This window comes from Salmo salar, chromosome 18, assembly GCF_965601325.2.
Source record: "Salmo salar chromosome 18, fSalSal1, whole genome shotgun sequence".
NCBI lineage: Eukaryota > Metazoa > Chordata > Actinopteri > Salmoniformes > Salmonidae > Salmo > Salmo salar.
The window spans coordinates 14,508,253-14,523,688 of NC_138308.1; the positions used below are offsets into that span (position 1 = coordinate 14,508,253).

The 15,436-nt window shown below is 44.0% G+C and overlaps 2 protein-coding genes across 2 annotated transcripts in view; one reads left to right on the forward strand and one right to left on the reverse strand.

Annotated features, from left to right (window-relative positions):
• glud1 (glutamate dehydrogenase 1) overlaps positions 1 to 8,721 on the forward strand; it is a 43,573-nt gene extending 34,852 nt beyond the window's left edge. The window contains 3 exon segments of the mRNA NM_001123553.1: positions 5,968 to 6,059; positions 6,755 to 6,817; positions 7,654 to 8,721. Of these exon segments, the coding sequence (NP_001117025.1) occupies positions 5,968 to 6,059; positions 6,755 to 6,817; positions 7,654 to 7,773 (275 nt within the window). The 3' untranslated portion in view covers positions 7,774 to 8,721.
• An 824-nt stretch (positions 8,722 to 9,545) lies between these two features.
• Positions 9,546 to 15,391, reverse strand: LOC106576710 (uncharacterized). Its single transcript, XM_014154039.3, has 3 exons — positions 15,233 to 15,391; positions 12,099 to 12,359; positions 9,546 to 10,239 (listed from the first exon to the last, which is right to left on the reverse strand). Exons 1-3 carry the CDS (start codon positions 15,300 to 15,302, stop codon positions 10,181 to 10,183), a joined length of 390 nt encoding a protein of 129 aa, XP_014009514.3. The 5' UTR covers positions 15,303 to 15,391; the 3' UTR covers positions 9,546 to 10,180.
• Between the last annotated feature and the right edge of the window lie 45 nt (positions 15,392 to 15,436).

Genomic DNA, 15,436 nt, shown 5'->3' on the forward strand with positions numbered 1-15,436 from the left:
CGCGGCAATTTTGGGGATGTAGTAATCTACTCAAATAGAGTAAAATATACATCCACCTCTTTTTCGTTAAAAGGCGGTACCAGCCGGCTGTTCTGACCAAGATCAAACTCTGTTGAGGGTGTCAGATGGCCTGACTGGATTCAGAGTGCTTCCAGGTCCATCTCTCTTAATCGAATGGCATGTTCAGGTTCTTGATGTTTGGCTGCACGCTCATCTTGTCTTTTCCTGTGCTCAAACTCTAATTTCTGTTGTTCCAACTTTGCTTTTAGTTCTAACTCTCACAGTTGTACGTTTTAGAGGACTCGCCCCACTACCCCTAGCGCCCTTTTCATTAGCCTCTCTGTCCGAGAGGAATTCCTCCTCCACCAAAACAGTACACAACTCTTTGACTACTGCTTTTGGATCGCCAGATGCCACTTTGAGGTCATAATGCTTTGCAATGATGAGCAGATTCGCCTTTGTACATTTATCTAGCATCTCCCATGTAGGATATTCTACATTCTTCCAACTTAAAGTCCATGGCTTTTTTTAAATGTATTATCCTGTGTGTGTGTATATATGCAACGTTCAAAATGATTCCACCAATCTTATAACCCCTCAGGGTGTACTGAATTTTGAACGTAAATATCTGGGCACAGCAGAGCTTCAAAGTAGTTGATTAGAGCAACTACCATACTCATGAGAAACAAGATCCCGGACGAGCCCCCATTTTGTTACGTTCCCATACCACAAACTCCGTGTCGCTCACAACAAAGGGCACTAACAAAGAAAAAATCACTGACAAACAAAACATAAACAGGAGGGGTTCTCAAAGACACTGATGGGGCTGTCCACCGAAAGTTGACTAGCAAGTCTGGGTCCTAAAAGTCTGGGTCCTAAAAGACACCCAACATGAATGCCATCTAAATTTGCCCAAGAAAAGGCAAACCAAAATAAAAATCTAAACCAACTTAGGGAGCTAAAAGCAAGTGGAGCAAACCCGAAAGGGGAGAACACAATACTTTTTGCTTTTATCACACTCAGAAGAAGAGTTAAACTGTGGTCAATCACTTCCAACATCTCTCATGCCCACTCTCTCGAGAACCAACTGGAGCAATGGGCCAGCCACTATTAAATATCACCTGGGCTAGCACAGGTGAAACACCTTCCGACTAATGAGATGGACAAGCCAGCACAGTTGTAACACATACTTACTAACGAGGTGACCCTAAGCGATGCGCCCTACGGGAAAAAACAAAAATTGTATAACACAGACACGGGACCGGATTCAATACAGGGGTTTACCGAGGCTGAAGCCCCTAGGCCCAGATCTGTGGGGGGCCCAAAGAGGCAGCAAAAAAAGTAAATACAATTTTAAAAACACATACAGTATATATTAGATATGTAGTATATATTTGTACTTTTTTTGTTGTTGCTGCAACCGTCAACCACAGGAGGATTCAGGAGCCCGCTCTCAATGAGTGTAGACAGCCTGCCGCCTCTCTGCTAATTGTCAGATGGGGGAGGTAGAGGGCCCATGTAGGTAACTGGGGGGCCCTATCTTGATTGGGTGACTGATTAATGCCAAAACAACTGCATAATCAATAAATCTAACTATTCAATTGTGTTAGTCAGGGGCTGGGCACAAGAGGCAAAACATAAACTTTTTTATTTTTTTATCCAACCACACGAGCCCGCTCTCAATCTTGAAAATACACCAGAGCATAGTTTTGCCACAGAGGATCAATAGTTTCTAAAAAGATAAAATAAAAACATTTAAAACGAAATTTTATCAAACTCATACCGGTAACTGCCAAAATAAAGGAAGCGCCAACAAAGTGTCTTAAAAGGGCTTTGGGCCACCACGAGCTGCCAGAACAGCTTCAATGCGCCTTGGCATAGGTTCTACAAGTGGACCTAAACCATGCCAGGAACATGCACACCACACACCATAACACAAACTTTGTATCCTTAATTTACTCAAGGGTTTCCTTTTATTTTGCCAGTTACCAGTTGCCTACGTTCGGGAAGGCCGCAATTTGGGCAGCATGTGCGCCAATTGTATATGTTGTGGCCATAAACATATAATCCATAGAAGGGTTTGGAACCTCTAACCCTGGCAATTTGACTGTTTATCTCATTGGTACACTAGCAATGGCTGACTTGAATGAGAATTGCCATCTATGGATTATATTTATACTGTGTGGTTAGTTGCGGCTGTCTGTTTGCCTTTTGCAAATTTCAAAATACAACCGCGGGAAAAATGTACAGTTTGGAAAGAAAATGCCTACCACTCAAAAGAAGACTAATCTGTCTGTGGAACGGACACACACGCAGTACAGTGATGGGCACGGCCCCTCTGTTCCTGGAGATATACAACATTATTGGCAGTCACATTATGCAGAGTTTCCAAGAAGAGGTGGATGCTGACTGTCTGCAGGACATGTCTGACACTCTCGCTCACCCTCTCTCTCTTTCCTGTCTATCAGCAGCATCAGTCAATGAGGCAGTCTCACATTGTGCACATGCATTTTCACACAAAAGCCCTTTATAACATTGAGTCACTCATGATGAGTGGATTAGCATTAGATCTCTATCTGGCTGGTCCTCTTGCATTCGATTATGTCATCCTATGTAGCTGAGTGTTTTCAGTACATTGCAGGGGAGGTTTGAGCTGGGGTTATGCTTGTGACCGAGTGGGAGGTTTTCTGAATATTTCAGAAGCTGAATCCAATCCCCAGTCCCATGAGTGGCAAGATTGGGTAATGTTGGAGACATTACATTACATTACATTTAAGTCATTTAGCAGACGCTCTTATCCAGAGCGACTTACAAAATGGTGCATTCACCTTATGATATCCAGTGGAACAACCACTTTACAATAGTGCATCTAAATCTTTTAAGGGGGGGGGGGGGGGGGGTTAGAAGGATTACTTTATCCTATCCTAGGTATTCCTTAAAGAGGTGGGGTTTCAGGTGTCTCCGGAAGGTGGTGATTGACTCCGCTGTCCTGGCGTCGTGAGGGAGCTTGTTCCACCATTGGGGTGCCAGAGCAGCGAACAGTTTTGACTGGGCTGAGCAGGAACTGTGCTTCCTCAGAGGTAGGGGGGCCAGCAGGCCAGTGGTGGATGAACGCAGTGCCCTTGTTTGGGTGTAGGGCCTGATCAGAGCCTGAAGGTATGGAGGTGCCGTTCCCTTCACAGCTCCGTAGGCAATCACCATGGTCTTGTAGCGGATGCGAGCTTCAACTGGAAGCCAGTGGAGAGAGCGGAGGAGCGGGGTGACGTGAGAGAACTTGGGAAGGTTGAACACCAGACGGGCTGCGGCGTTCTGGATGAGTTGTAGGGGTTTAATGGCACAGGCAGGGAGCCCAGCCAACAGCGAGTTGCAGTAATCCAGACGGGAGATGACAAGTGCCTGGATTAGGACCTGCGCCGCTTCCTGTGTGAGGCAGGGTCGTACTCTGCGAATGTTGTAGAGCATGAACCTACAGGATCGGGTCACCGCCTTGATGTTAGTGGAGAACGACAGGGTGTTGTCCAGGATCACGCCAAGGTTCTTAGCACTCTGGGAGGAGGACACAAGGGAGTTGTCAACCGTGATGGCGAGATCATGGAACGGGCAGTCCTTCCCCGGGAGGAAGAGCAGCTCCGTCTTGCCGAGGTTCAGCTTGAGCTGGTGATCCGTCATCCACACTGATATGTCTGACAGACATGCAGAGATGCGATTCGCCGCCTGGTTATCAGAAGGGGGAAAGGAGAAGATTAATTGTGTGTCGTCTGCATAGCAATGATAGGAGAGACCATGTGAGGATATGACAGAGCCAAGTGACTTGGTGTATAGCGAGAATAGGAGAGGGCCTAGAACAGAGCCCTGGGGGACACCAGTGGTGAGAGCGCATGGTGCGGAGACAGATTCTCGCCACGCCACCTGGTAGGAGCGACCTGTCAGGTAGGACGCAATCCAAGCGTGGGCCGCGCCGGAGATGCCCAACTCGGAGAGGGTGGAGAGGAGGATCTGATGGTTCACAGTATCAAAGGCAGCAGATAGGTCTAGAAGGATGAGAGCAGAGGAGAGAGAGTTAGCTTTAGCAGTGCGGAGAGCCTCCGTGACACAGAGAAGAGCAGTCTCAGTTGAATGCCCAGTCTTGAAACCTGACTGATTAGGATCAAGAAGGTCATTCTGAGAGAGATAGCAGGAGAGCTGGCCAAGGACGGCACGTTCAAGAGTTTTGGAGAGAAACGAAAGAAGGGATACTGGTCTGTAGTTGTTGACATCGGAGGGATCGAGTGTAGGTTTTTTCAGAAGGGGTGCAACTCTCGCTCTCTTGAAGACGGAAGGGACGTAGCCAGCGGTCAAGGATGAGTTGATGAGCGAGGTGAGGAAGGGGAGAAGGTCTCCGGAAATGGTCTGGAGAAGAGAGGAGGGGATAGGGTCAAATGGGCAGGTTGTTGGGCGGCCGGCCGTCACAAGAAGCGAGATTTCATCTGGAGAGGGAGGGGAGAAAGAGGTCAAAGCACAGGGTAGGGCAGTGTGAGCAGGACCAGCGGTGTCGTTTGACTTAGCAAACGAGGATCGGATATCGTCAACCTTCTTTTCAAAATGGTTGACGAAGTCATCCGCAGAGAGGGAGGAGGGAGGGGGAGGAGGATTCAGGAGGGAGGAGAAGGTAGCAAAGAGCTTCCTAGGGTTAGAGGCAGATGCTTGGAATTTAGAGTGGTAGAAAGTGGCTTTAGCAGCAGAGACAGAAGAGGAGAATGTAGAGAGGAGTGAGTGAAAGGATGCCAGGTCCGCAGGGAGGCGAGTTTTCCTCCATTTCCGCTCGGCTGCCCGGAGCCTTGTTCTGTGAGCTCATAGTGAGTCGTCGAGCCACGGAGCAGGAGGGGAGGACCGAGCCGGCCTGGAGGATAGGGGACAGAGAAAATCAAAGGATGCAGAAAGGGAGGAGAGGAGGGTTGAGGAGGCAGAATCAGGAGATAGGTTGGAGAAGGTTTGAGCAGAGGGAAGAGATGATAGGATGGAAGAGGAGAGAGTAGCGGGAGAGAGAGAGCGAAGGTTGGGACGGCGCAATACCATCCGAGTAGGGGCAGAGTGAGAAGTGTTGGATGAGAGCAAGAGGGAAAAGGATACAAGGTAGTGGTCGGAGATTTGGAGGGGAGTTGCAATGAGATTAGTGGAAGAACAGCATCTAGTAAAGATGAGGTCAAGCGTATTGCCTGCCTTGTGAGTAGGGGGGGAAGGTGAGAGGGTGAGGTCAAAAGAGGAGAGGAGTGGAAAGAAGGAGGCAGAGAGGAATGAGTCAAAGGTAGACGTGGGGAGGTTAAAGTCACCCAGAACTGTGAGAGGTGAGCCATCCTCAGGAAAGGAACTTATCAAGGCGTCAAGCTCATTGATGAACTCTCCAAGGGAACCTGGAGGGCGATAAATGATAAGGATGTTAAGCTTGAAAGGGCTGGTAACTGTGACAGCATGGAATTCAAATGAGGAGATAGACAGATGGGTCAGGGGAGAAAGAGAGAATGTCCACTTGGGAGAGATGAGGATTCCAGTGCCACCACCCCGCTGGCTCGATGCTCTAGGGGTATGCGAGAACACGTGGGCAGACGAAGAGAGAGCAGTAGGAGTAGCAGTGTTATCTGTGGTAATCCATGTTTCCGTCAGCGCCAGGAAGTCTAGGGACTGGAGGGTAGCATAGGCAGAGATGAACTCAGCCTTGTTGGCTGCAGACCGGCAGTTCCAGAGGCTGCCGGAGACCTGGAACTCCACGTGGGTCGTGCGCGCTGGACATGGTAGAGGGCTCAGAATAGATACAGCTGTGAGTTGCCTATCCCCAAAATGTTGGCAGAAAGTGAAAATGTATACCAGATTATTAACGCAAGTGAACCAACTAATCTAAATTTAGTTCACTTTATGGTTCAGTGAGGATTCATATAGACTAATACATATAATCTAATCATATACATATGAACTGTCCGTGTTCTCCCTCAGTGTCCGTCCAGGAGAGTCTGGAGAGGAAGTTTGGGAAGCATGGGGGAGCAATCCCAGTGGTCCCTACCTCTGAGTTCCAGGCCAGGATCGCTGTGAGTACAACCTTTTTCCCCCCTATTCTTTCAATGCCCCTGGATTACTTTCCCCTCATTCAAACAATACCCCTAAGATACAGTATTATAGACAATCAACAGGAACTGTTGATTTTGTTCCATTTGAATTGGTTGTCTCAGTATTCACAAACACACCCTCTTGTTATCCAGGAATCTTTTGAAAATGCAATGTACATATAGTAGGAAAGTAAACGTGTGCTTCGTAGGAAAATAACGCTGGTCTTTACACGTGTTCACCTAATGTGAACGCCATTGAACGCATGAACCTTGTATGGGACACCAGTAAACAATGCAACTTGATCCTGATGACAAACTATCCCCTTAGGGGATTTATCCTGGGATAAACCGCTCCCTCCCTGACGCCACAGTCAAACAGACTCCTTTTGGACAGACTTGTAAAATCAGATACGTCCTCTGCTTGCTGTTATCCCCAGCCACCATTTTGTACATTAGTCTCAAAGATTCAAACGCATTACCTTACTGTTGATAAATGAGCCTCACTCAATGACAGACTGGAGATAAATGCTTTGGTCCTGCAATTTCATTATAACCAAGTTTAGAGATATTTCAAAGTTAAGCTGCGTTTCTCTAGAGATGAGTAATGGTTTAGTTTAGTAGGCTAGATGTGCGCTCTGAGCCTTATTTTCATTGTATTTTCTTTTGTTTGCTTCCAGGGCGCTTCTGAGAAGGACATTGTGCACTCAGGACTGGCCTACACCATGGAGAGGTCTGCCAGGGTAAGAGGCTGATTGCTTAAACATGATTATCTGTGCTAAACTGTTCCTCACAGGTCCAGAGGTTTTGTTCAAAGGAAATACTGTTGATCCAACATGATGTCTTGAGGCATCTTATTAGGGGTAATGAAGTCTTGAAAGTTGAAGGCATCAAGTTCCATTTCTGTTTTATACATCTCATTACCCAAGCAGCACTAAGCAGTGAAAAGGAAATATGAGCTATCATGCCACCATTTTCTTTTCCCAATGCCAGCTCATAAAAGGAATCCCTCTTGAACATGCGCACACACACACATACACACACTCCCCCTCTCACTGGTTTGCTGTGCGTGCGAGCAGAGCCTATGGGTAACTGGAGAAGCCGAGGCGTTGTTAGTCTCGTTTGTTAAGCCCCAGCTCTGATGCTAGAGAGAGCAGAGAGCATGAGCTTTCAGGCCATGACCTGCTCCTAATCACACGGACCACCCTCTACCATTAACACACCATCTATCCCACGAACACTGATGACTTTGTCACGTCTGACTGAGGATACAGCAACGGCATAATACAGGGTTGCCTATACCGCATCCCAGGAAATGTAATACTCTGTGCAGACATACTGCCTGACAGTCTGCTGGTTTATTACTTGGTTATATTTCCCTGGGGGTTATTTCTATACAAGTACACACAGATGCTTTATTATCCTGGGGAAATGGATCACTCCATTGAAAATGGAACAATAGAGGTGTATTGCTGTATGTAACAAATGGCGAAGGAGGGGAAAGTAATGAATACTTGGAAGGGACAGGGAGATTTTATATATTTGAGTTGATGTTCTTTGTTTTCTGTTCCCCTTTTAGCAAATCATGCGCACAGCTAACAAGTACAACCTGGGCCTCGACCTGAGGACGGCAGCGTACGTCAACGCCATAGAGAAGGTCTTCAAGGTGTACAACGAGGCTGGTCTTACCTTCACATAGGTGGCACCTCCACAGTCCATCCGAGCAGACCCAGGGCCCCGCCTTTCCCAGCCTCCAAGCAACCTTCATAAAATCTTTATATAACGTTCACGACATATCAAGCGTTTACATTTTACACATGACCGTTAGCTTTACTCTTTGCATATGCATTTCAAGCAAATCAATACACATTATTTAGCATTCTCATATTATCAGGAGACTCCGTGTTCTAGCTTGCTTTAAATCCGCTGTTATGAAACTACTGTGCCTGTGGTTATTTTTTGCCTGTAGTCATTCCATCGATTGAATTGCTGTTACTATATTATTATGCCAGGCAACACCAAAAACTCTGGTCTGCAGCTTTTACGGGCTAGTTCTTTTATGTGCTTGTTCAGTGTCTGTTACGGACATACTGTTACTTCACTGACAGAGTTGAAGAAGTTGGTTAACATAACAGAATGTAGAGCAGAGACACACGTAAAGCCTTAATTTCTCCTGTGTTGAAATGGAGAAGGTTAATCATTTTTTACCTGTACCAGAAAGTTCTTTCTATTTAAGGTCACCCATTAGGAGTTCAGTCCACTTACAGTATAAAGCAGTGTGTCTACACTTCAGGATGATATCATAAAATGTGTTAGTAAGCAGATTTATTATGTTACTCTATTGACATGACACTAAAATGATCAATTCCAGAAGATTGTTCTTTGTTACTGGTGTTTGCTTGGGCAGCCACAGTTTGAGTGTCTTTCTCCGTATTTTTGCCTTTGTTTAATTCTTTGTCTCGCCTCAGAATTTGATCAAGATCGGTGTGGTTTTTGTGCTGAATCCTTAGGGCTACTGGAAGGGGAGAATATGTGGGAACAAAATGTTTATTTTTCTCTATATCAGCCTTGATTGACTGCTTCAGGATTCTATGTAAGATAATTTGTATAGCCTTTTCATTGAAAAATGAATTAAACTACAAAACAATTGATTGTGTTGATTCAAACCATATGATTCCCTATGGGGTATTTAAAATATTTTTCCATGGAGGCAAATCCTGTTTATTTTGTATATCAACAGCTAGTTATTGGCTGCATAATCCCCACTGTACCTATTTCATCCAACATTAAAAACCTCTACGGGATCGGTGTTCCTATACCGGGACGGTTGTTGCTAACGTGCTCTAATGTGACTAGAATGACGTAAGTAACAGCCAACTTTCCAGGACATAGACATGTCTTATATGGGCAGAAAGTTGAAATTCTTGTTAATCTTACTGACGTGTCTAATTTACAGTAGCTATTACAGTGAAAAATGCCATGCTATTGTTTGAGAGTGCACAACAAACTTTTATCACAGCAACTCGTTTGATACATTCACCTCTGAAGGTAAATAATGTACTTACATTCAGTATTCTTGCTCTGATTTGTCATCCTGAGGATCCCAGAGATAAAATGTAGCATAGTATTGTTTGATAAAAATCAATTTTTATATTAAAATGTAGGAACTGGGTTCTACAGTTTGAACCCCTGCTGTCTCAGTTTGAAACTTTGCACATACACTGCTATCTGTTGGCCAAAATCTAAATTGCGCATAAACTCCTGTGTGATTTAATGGCCTTTCTCTTGCATTTCAAAGATGGAAGAAAAATAAATTCTAAATGCATGTTTTGTTTGTATTATCTTTTACCAGATCTAATGTGTTCTATATCCATTTCACATTTCCACAAACTTCAAATGGTATCAAGAATATGCATATCCTTGCTTCAGGTCCAGAGCTACAGTCAGTTAAATAAAGGTAATAAAAAAAAATTTAAATACATTTTTTTTTATTTACTTTTCAAATATAATACAAAACATTAACATTACACAATGCATTGTGACAGTATTGGGTTGTCAATAAAATAATATTCTTCATAGGCTATAACCAGAGGTATGTCAGATTGATTATTAGGTCCTGAGTTAGATTTGGGTATGTCATTTTAAGCCAACATAAAAAAAAAAAAAAAAAGGTCTGATCCTTGCTCATCGGGGCATTCAACAGACTTTTGGAATAAACATTTGTATTTATTTTTCAAATATAATAAAAAACATTAACATTACACAATGCATTGTGACAGTATTGGGTTGTCAATAATATTCTTCATAGGCTATAACCAGAGGTATGTCATATTGATTAATCTGTTACCAGAATAGGCTCATCCCTAGCTCCAGTTCCTCTCATGTCCAATTCAGATCTGAGACATGCATAGAGGATGTGTATATCAGTGAAATGCCCCTGGGGAGCAGGGACATCATTGAGACATTGCTAGTGAGGAAAATACACACAGTCGAGAGAGGGATATAGGACCACTGAGATTACATTGAGAAAAAGAAACGGCTTCAGTCTGACTCAGCCAAAGAGACTTCCCAAATGATCGCACTTGGTCTGTGTTGCTGTTGTCCTTCTAGTTATTTTTATCGCCAGATATCTCTCCTGCAATGTCTCCCAGTAGGTCGTTCAGGTCTGAGGGATAGGCAGAGTTGATTAGAATTAATACACTGCTCAAAAAAATAAAGGGAACACTTAAACAACACAATGTAACTCCAAGTCAATCACACTTCTGTGAAATCAAACTGTCCACTTAGGAAGCAACACTGATTGACAATACATTTCACATGCTGTTGTGCAAATGGAATAGACAACAGGTGGAAATTATAGGCAATTAGCAAGACACCCCCAATAAAGGAGTGGTTCTGCAGGTTTTCAGATTTTCACAGACCACTTCTCAGTTCCTATGCTTCCTGGCTGATGTTTTGGTCACTTTTGAATGCTGGCGGTGCTTTCACTCTAGTGGTAGCATGAGACGGAGTCTACAACCCACACAAGTGGCTCAGGTAGTGCAGCTCATCCAGGATGGCACATCAATGCGAGCTGTGGCAAGAAGGTTTGCTGTGTCTGTCAGCGTAGTATCCAGAGCATGGAGGCACTACCAGGAGACAGGCCAGTACATCAGGAGACGTGGAGGAAGCCGTAGGAGGGCAACAACCCAGCAGCAGGACCGCTACCTCCGCCTTTGTGCAAGGAGGAGCAGGAGAAGCACTGCCAGAGCCCTGCAAAATTACCTCCAGCAGGCCACAAATGTGCATGTGTCTGCTCAAACGGTCAGAAACAGACTCCATCAGGGTGGTATGAGGGCCCGACGTCCACAGGTGGGGGTTGTGCTTACAGCCCAACACCGTGCAGGACTTTTGGCATTTGCCAGAGAACACTAAGATTGGCAAATTCGCCACTGGCGCCCTGTGCTCTTCACAGATGAAAGCAGGTTCACACTGAGCACGTGACAGACGTGACAGAGTCTGGAGACGCCGTGGAGAACATTCTGCTGCCTGCAACAGGCTCCAGCATGACCGGTTTGGCGGTGGGTCAGTCATGGTGTAGGGTGGCATTTCTTTGGGGGGCCGCACAGCCCTCCATGTGCTCGCCAGAGGTAGCCTGACTGCCATTAGGTACCGAGATGAGATCCTCAGACCCCTTGTGAGACCATATGCTGGTGCGGTTGGCCCTGGGTTCCTCCTAATGCAAGACAATGCTAGACCTCATGTGGCTGGAGTGTGTCAGCAGTTCCTGCAAGAGGAAGGCATTGATGCTATGGACTGGCCCGCCTGTTCCCCAGACCTGAATCCAATTGAGCACATCTGGGACATCATGTCTCGCTCCATCCACCAACGCCACGTTGCACCACAGACTGTCCAGGACTTGGCGGGTGCTTTAGTCCAGGTCTGGGAGGAGATCCCTCAGGAGACCATCCGCCACCTCATCAGGAGCATGCCCAGGCGTTGTAGAGAGGTCATACAGGCACGTGGAGGCCACACACACTACTGAGCCTCATTTTGACTTGTTTTAAGGACATTACATCAAAGTTGGATTAGCTTGTAGTGTGGTTTTCCACTTTAATTTTGAGTGTGACTCCAAATCCAGACCTCCATGGGTTGATAAATTGGATTTCCATTGATTATTTTTGTGTGATTTTGTTGTCAGCACATTCAACTATGTAAAGAAAAACGTATTTAATAAGATGATTTATTTCATTCAGATCTAGGATGTGTTGTTTAAGTGTTCCCTTTATTTTTTTGAGCAGTATAGTTCGAAAATTATACAGATGGTATTTCTTCTGGTCTCTAAGCAGCAGCAACAACAACAACAAAAACAGCAGCAAAGGTTCTATCAGACGTGGAGAATATACCGGAAATACAATGGCATTTTTGGTTTTTGTTTTAAGGCACACCTGAATAGAATACATTAAGTTTTTACTTCATAATACTATGTAATTTGTACTTCACTGTACTATGTAGGGCATTCAATTATAACCACATTAACTTTACCTTTGTCACCTCCTCCGCTACTTGACTCTTTCTCATCCTTGCCAGATAAGAAACTTCCAAAGCCTCCTCCCTCTTTGCCATTGTTGCCATCCATTAATCCTCCAATACCGCCGATACCTCCACTGATATCCTTGCTGGACTCCTTCTTCTTTGAATCATCTCCTCCAGCCATGGGCTTCACCTTCTCTTTACTACTGCTTCCCCCGCTGGACTCCTTCTTTGAGTCAAGCATAGTCTTCACCTTGACTTTGGCAGCTTTAGCTGCAAAACATCACCAAATGCACTGTTTAGAAATCTGACCAGAAACAAATGCATGAAACTAAAATGAGATTGTGTTATATTTGCCCCTGACATCCCTCTACCAAGTTTTAAAGTTACAAACTGTGTGATATCATATTTGAAGATTTACAGAGAAAGCAACTGTGTACGACATAAAAAGCAACATATGTGTTTTATTGCTTTGGTGCCAGATGCCAAATTCCTGATTACCGGTTATGGGTGTAGTTGTGCATAATGAACTGACAGCATCTTCCAACAACATTCCAAGCCAACATTTCTTAGGCCTACATGTTGTAAACGCCTAGGTGATTACACTGTAATGTAATTAGTTCCATGGATAGCAAAATTGAACATAAGTGGCTTAGATTACAACACAACTTTAAAAAACAAGTGCAATATATTGCATTTGCATGCGTCATCGAGTGCTGTGTTTTGGTTAATCAGCACACATTGATGTTAATGCCTTGAGGTACCGTACCAGTTACAGTCAAATCTTAAATTATTTCTCATCTAATTAGAGTAAATGAGAAACTGAAAAGCCAGGCTCAGATTGTTTGAAAGCGTGCTAACGTTTACAAAATCAAATTGTATTTGTCACATGCTTCGGAAACAACAGGTGTAACTTAGACGAACTACTTATGGGTTATTTTCCAACAATGCAGAGTTAAAGATAAAAAATAAAAATAGAAAGTGACACGACAAATAAATACACTGTGAAAAACAATAACGATTAAAATAACATGGCTATCTACAGGGAGTATCAGGACCGAGTCGATGTGCAGGGGTACGAGGTAATTGAGGTAGCTACAGTATGTACATACTGTACAAACCATACAAACCATTAGGAACACCTTCATAATATTGAGTTGCACCAGCAGACTCTAAAAGCAGACTCTAAAAGGTGTTGAAAGTGTTCAACAGGGATGCTGGCCCATGTTGACTCCAATGCCTCCCACAGTTGTGTCAAGTTGGCTGGATATTGTTGAAGTTCTTGACACACTCAAACCAGTGGCTACCATACCCCGTTCAAAGGCACTTAAATATTTTACCTTGTTCTTTCACCCACTGAATGGCACACATACACAATCCATGTCTCAATTTTCTCAAGGCCTAAAAATCCTTCTTTAACCTGTTTGGGATAGGGGGCAGTATTTTCACGGCCGGATAAAAAACGTACCCGATTTAATCTGGTTACTACTCCTGCCCAGAAAGTACAATATGCATATAATTAGTAGATTTGGATAGAAAACACTAAAGTTTCTAAAACTGTTTGAATGGTGTCTGTGAGTATAACAGAACTCATATGGCAGGCCAAAACCTGAGAAGATTCCATACAGGAAGTGCCGGTAATGTAATATTTTGAAATTTTTGTCACGAAATGCGCTCGTGCGTCACCCTTCGTATAGTGACCTGAACGCACGAACAAAACGGAGCTATTTGAATATAACTATGGATTATTTGGAACCAAAACAACATTTGTTGTTGAAGTAGAAGTCCTGGGAGTGCATTCTGACGAAGAACAGCAAAGGTAATCCAATTTTTTAATAGTAATTCTGAGTTTGGTGAGCCCTAAACTTGGTGGGTGTCAAATTAGCTAGGCCGGGCTATGTACTCAGAATATTACAAAATGAGCTTTCGCCGAAAAGCTATTTTAAAATCTGACACCGCGATTGCATAAAGGAGTTCTGTATCTATAATTCTTAAAATAATTGTTATGTTTTTTGTGAACGTTTATCATGAGTAATTTAGTAAATTCACCGGAAGTTTGCGGTGGGTATGCTAGTTCTGAACATCACATGCTAATGTAAAAAGCTGGTTTTTGATATAAATATTAACTTGATTGAACAAAACATGCATGTATTGTATAACATAATGTCCTAGGAGTGTCATCTGATGAAGATCATCAAAGGTTAGTGCTGCATTTAGCTGTGGTTTTGGTTTTTGTGACATATATGCTTGCTTTGAAAATGGCAGATTATTTTTGTGAGGGTACTCTCCTGACATAATCTAATGTTTGGCTTTCGCTGTAAAGCCTTTTTGAAATCAGACAATGTGGTTAGATTAACGAGAGTCTTGTCTTTAAAATGGTGTAAAATAGTCATATGTTTGAGAAATTGAAGTTATAGCATTTTTTAGATATTTGTATTTCGCGCCACGCTCTACCATTGGATATTGGTGAGGCGTTCCGCTAGCGCAACGTCTGTCCCTAAAAGGTTAACCTGTCTCCAGCCTTTCATCTACACCGATTGAAGTGGATTTAACAAGTGACATCAATAAGGGATCATAACTTTCACCTGGATTCACCTGGACAGTCTATGTCATGGAAAGAACAGGTGTTGGTAATGTTTTGATCACTCACTGTATATTGGTAGGGGTAACAAAGAGGCTTGAGGAGGGATGGTTTTAAAAGACAAGGCCAGATCATTATTTACAGCTGAAAGAGGAATTCCACTGAGCTGCTTCAAAGAAAGTTACTGCTTTTTATACACATATCTGAGCACACGGGACAAGGCAGTGGGAAAACAACACACAAAACAAGTCAGGTCTGTCCAAGCCTAGCAACCGCCCTCAAATGCGACATTTTGTATGACAGAGCCACAACTTATGCCGAAGGATTCTGGGTTTTACAAGTAAAGGTCTGAAAGTTAGTTATATGTTGTGTCTAAAAGCGTATTTCTGCCTTTAATCATTTGCAGCTGCTGCCAGCCTCACTCCAGCTTATGCAAGGTATGACAGTGAAACTCTGCACAAAAGAACCATACAGAACAGAAGTAAAACAAAGTCACCCACTTCTTCCCCTCCTCACCCAACCTCATCTGCTCCACCCTTACCCCTATCTCCCCCTCAGGACTCACCTGCCGTATCCACTGCCTGGTCGACATATTTGTCCGCTGAGTTGCCCAAAATGCCTTTGAGGAAAGACATGTCTCTTAACAGTAGTCAGTAGTGTCCCTAGAGCAGGTTGTGTTGTGAGAGGATATTTCAAAGTAGTGTGTGGGGGCAGAGGTGGTCATGGAGTCTTATAGAGGTTGGCACTTTCTGTCCCTGATCCTACGCCT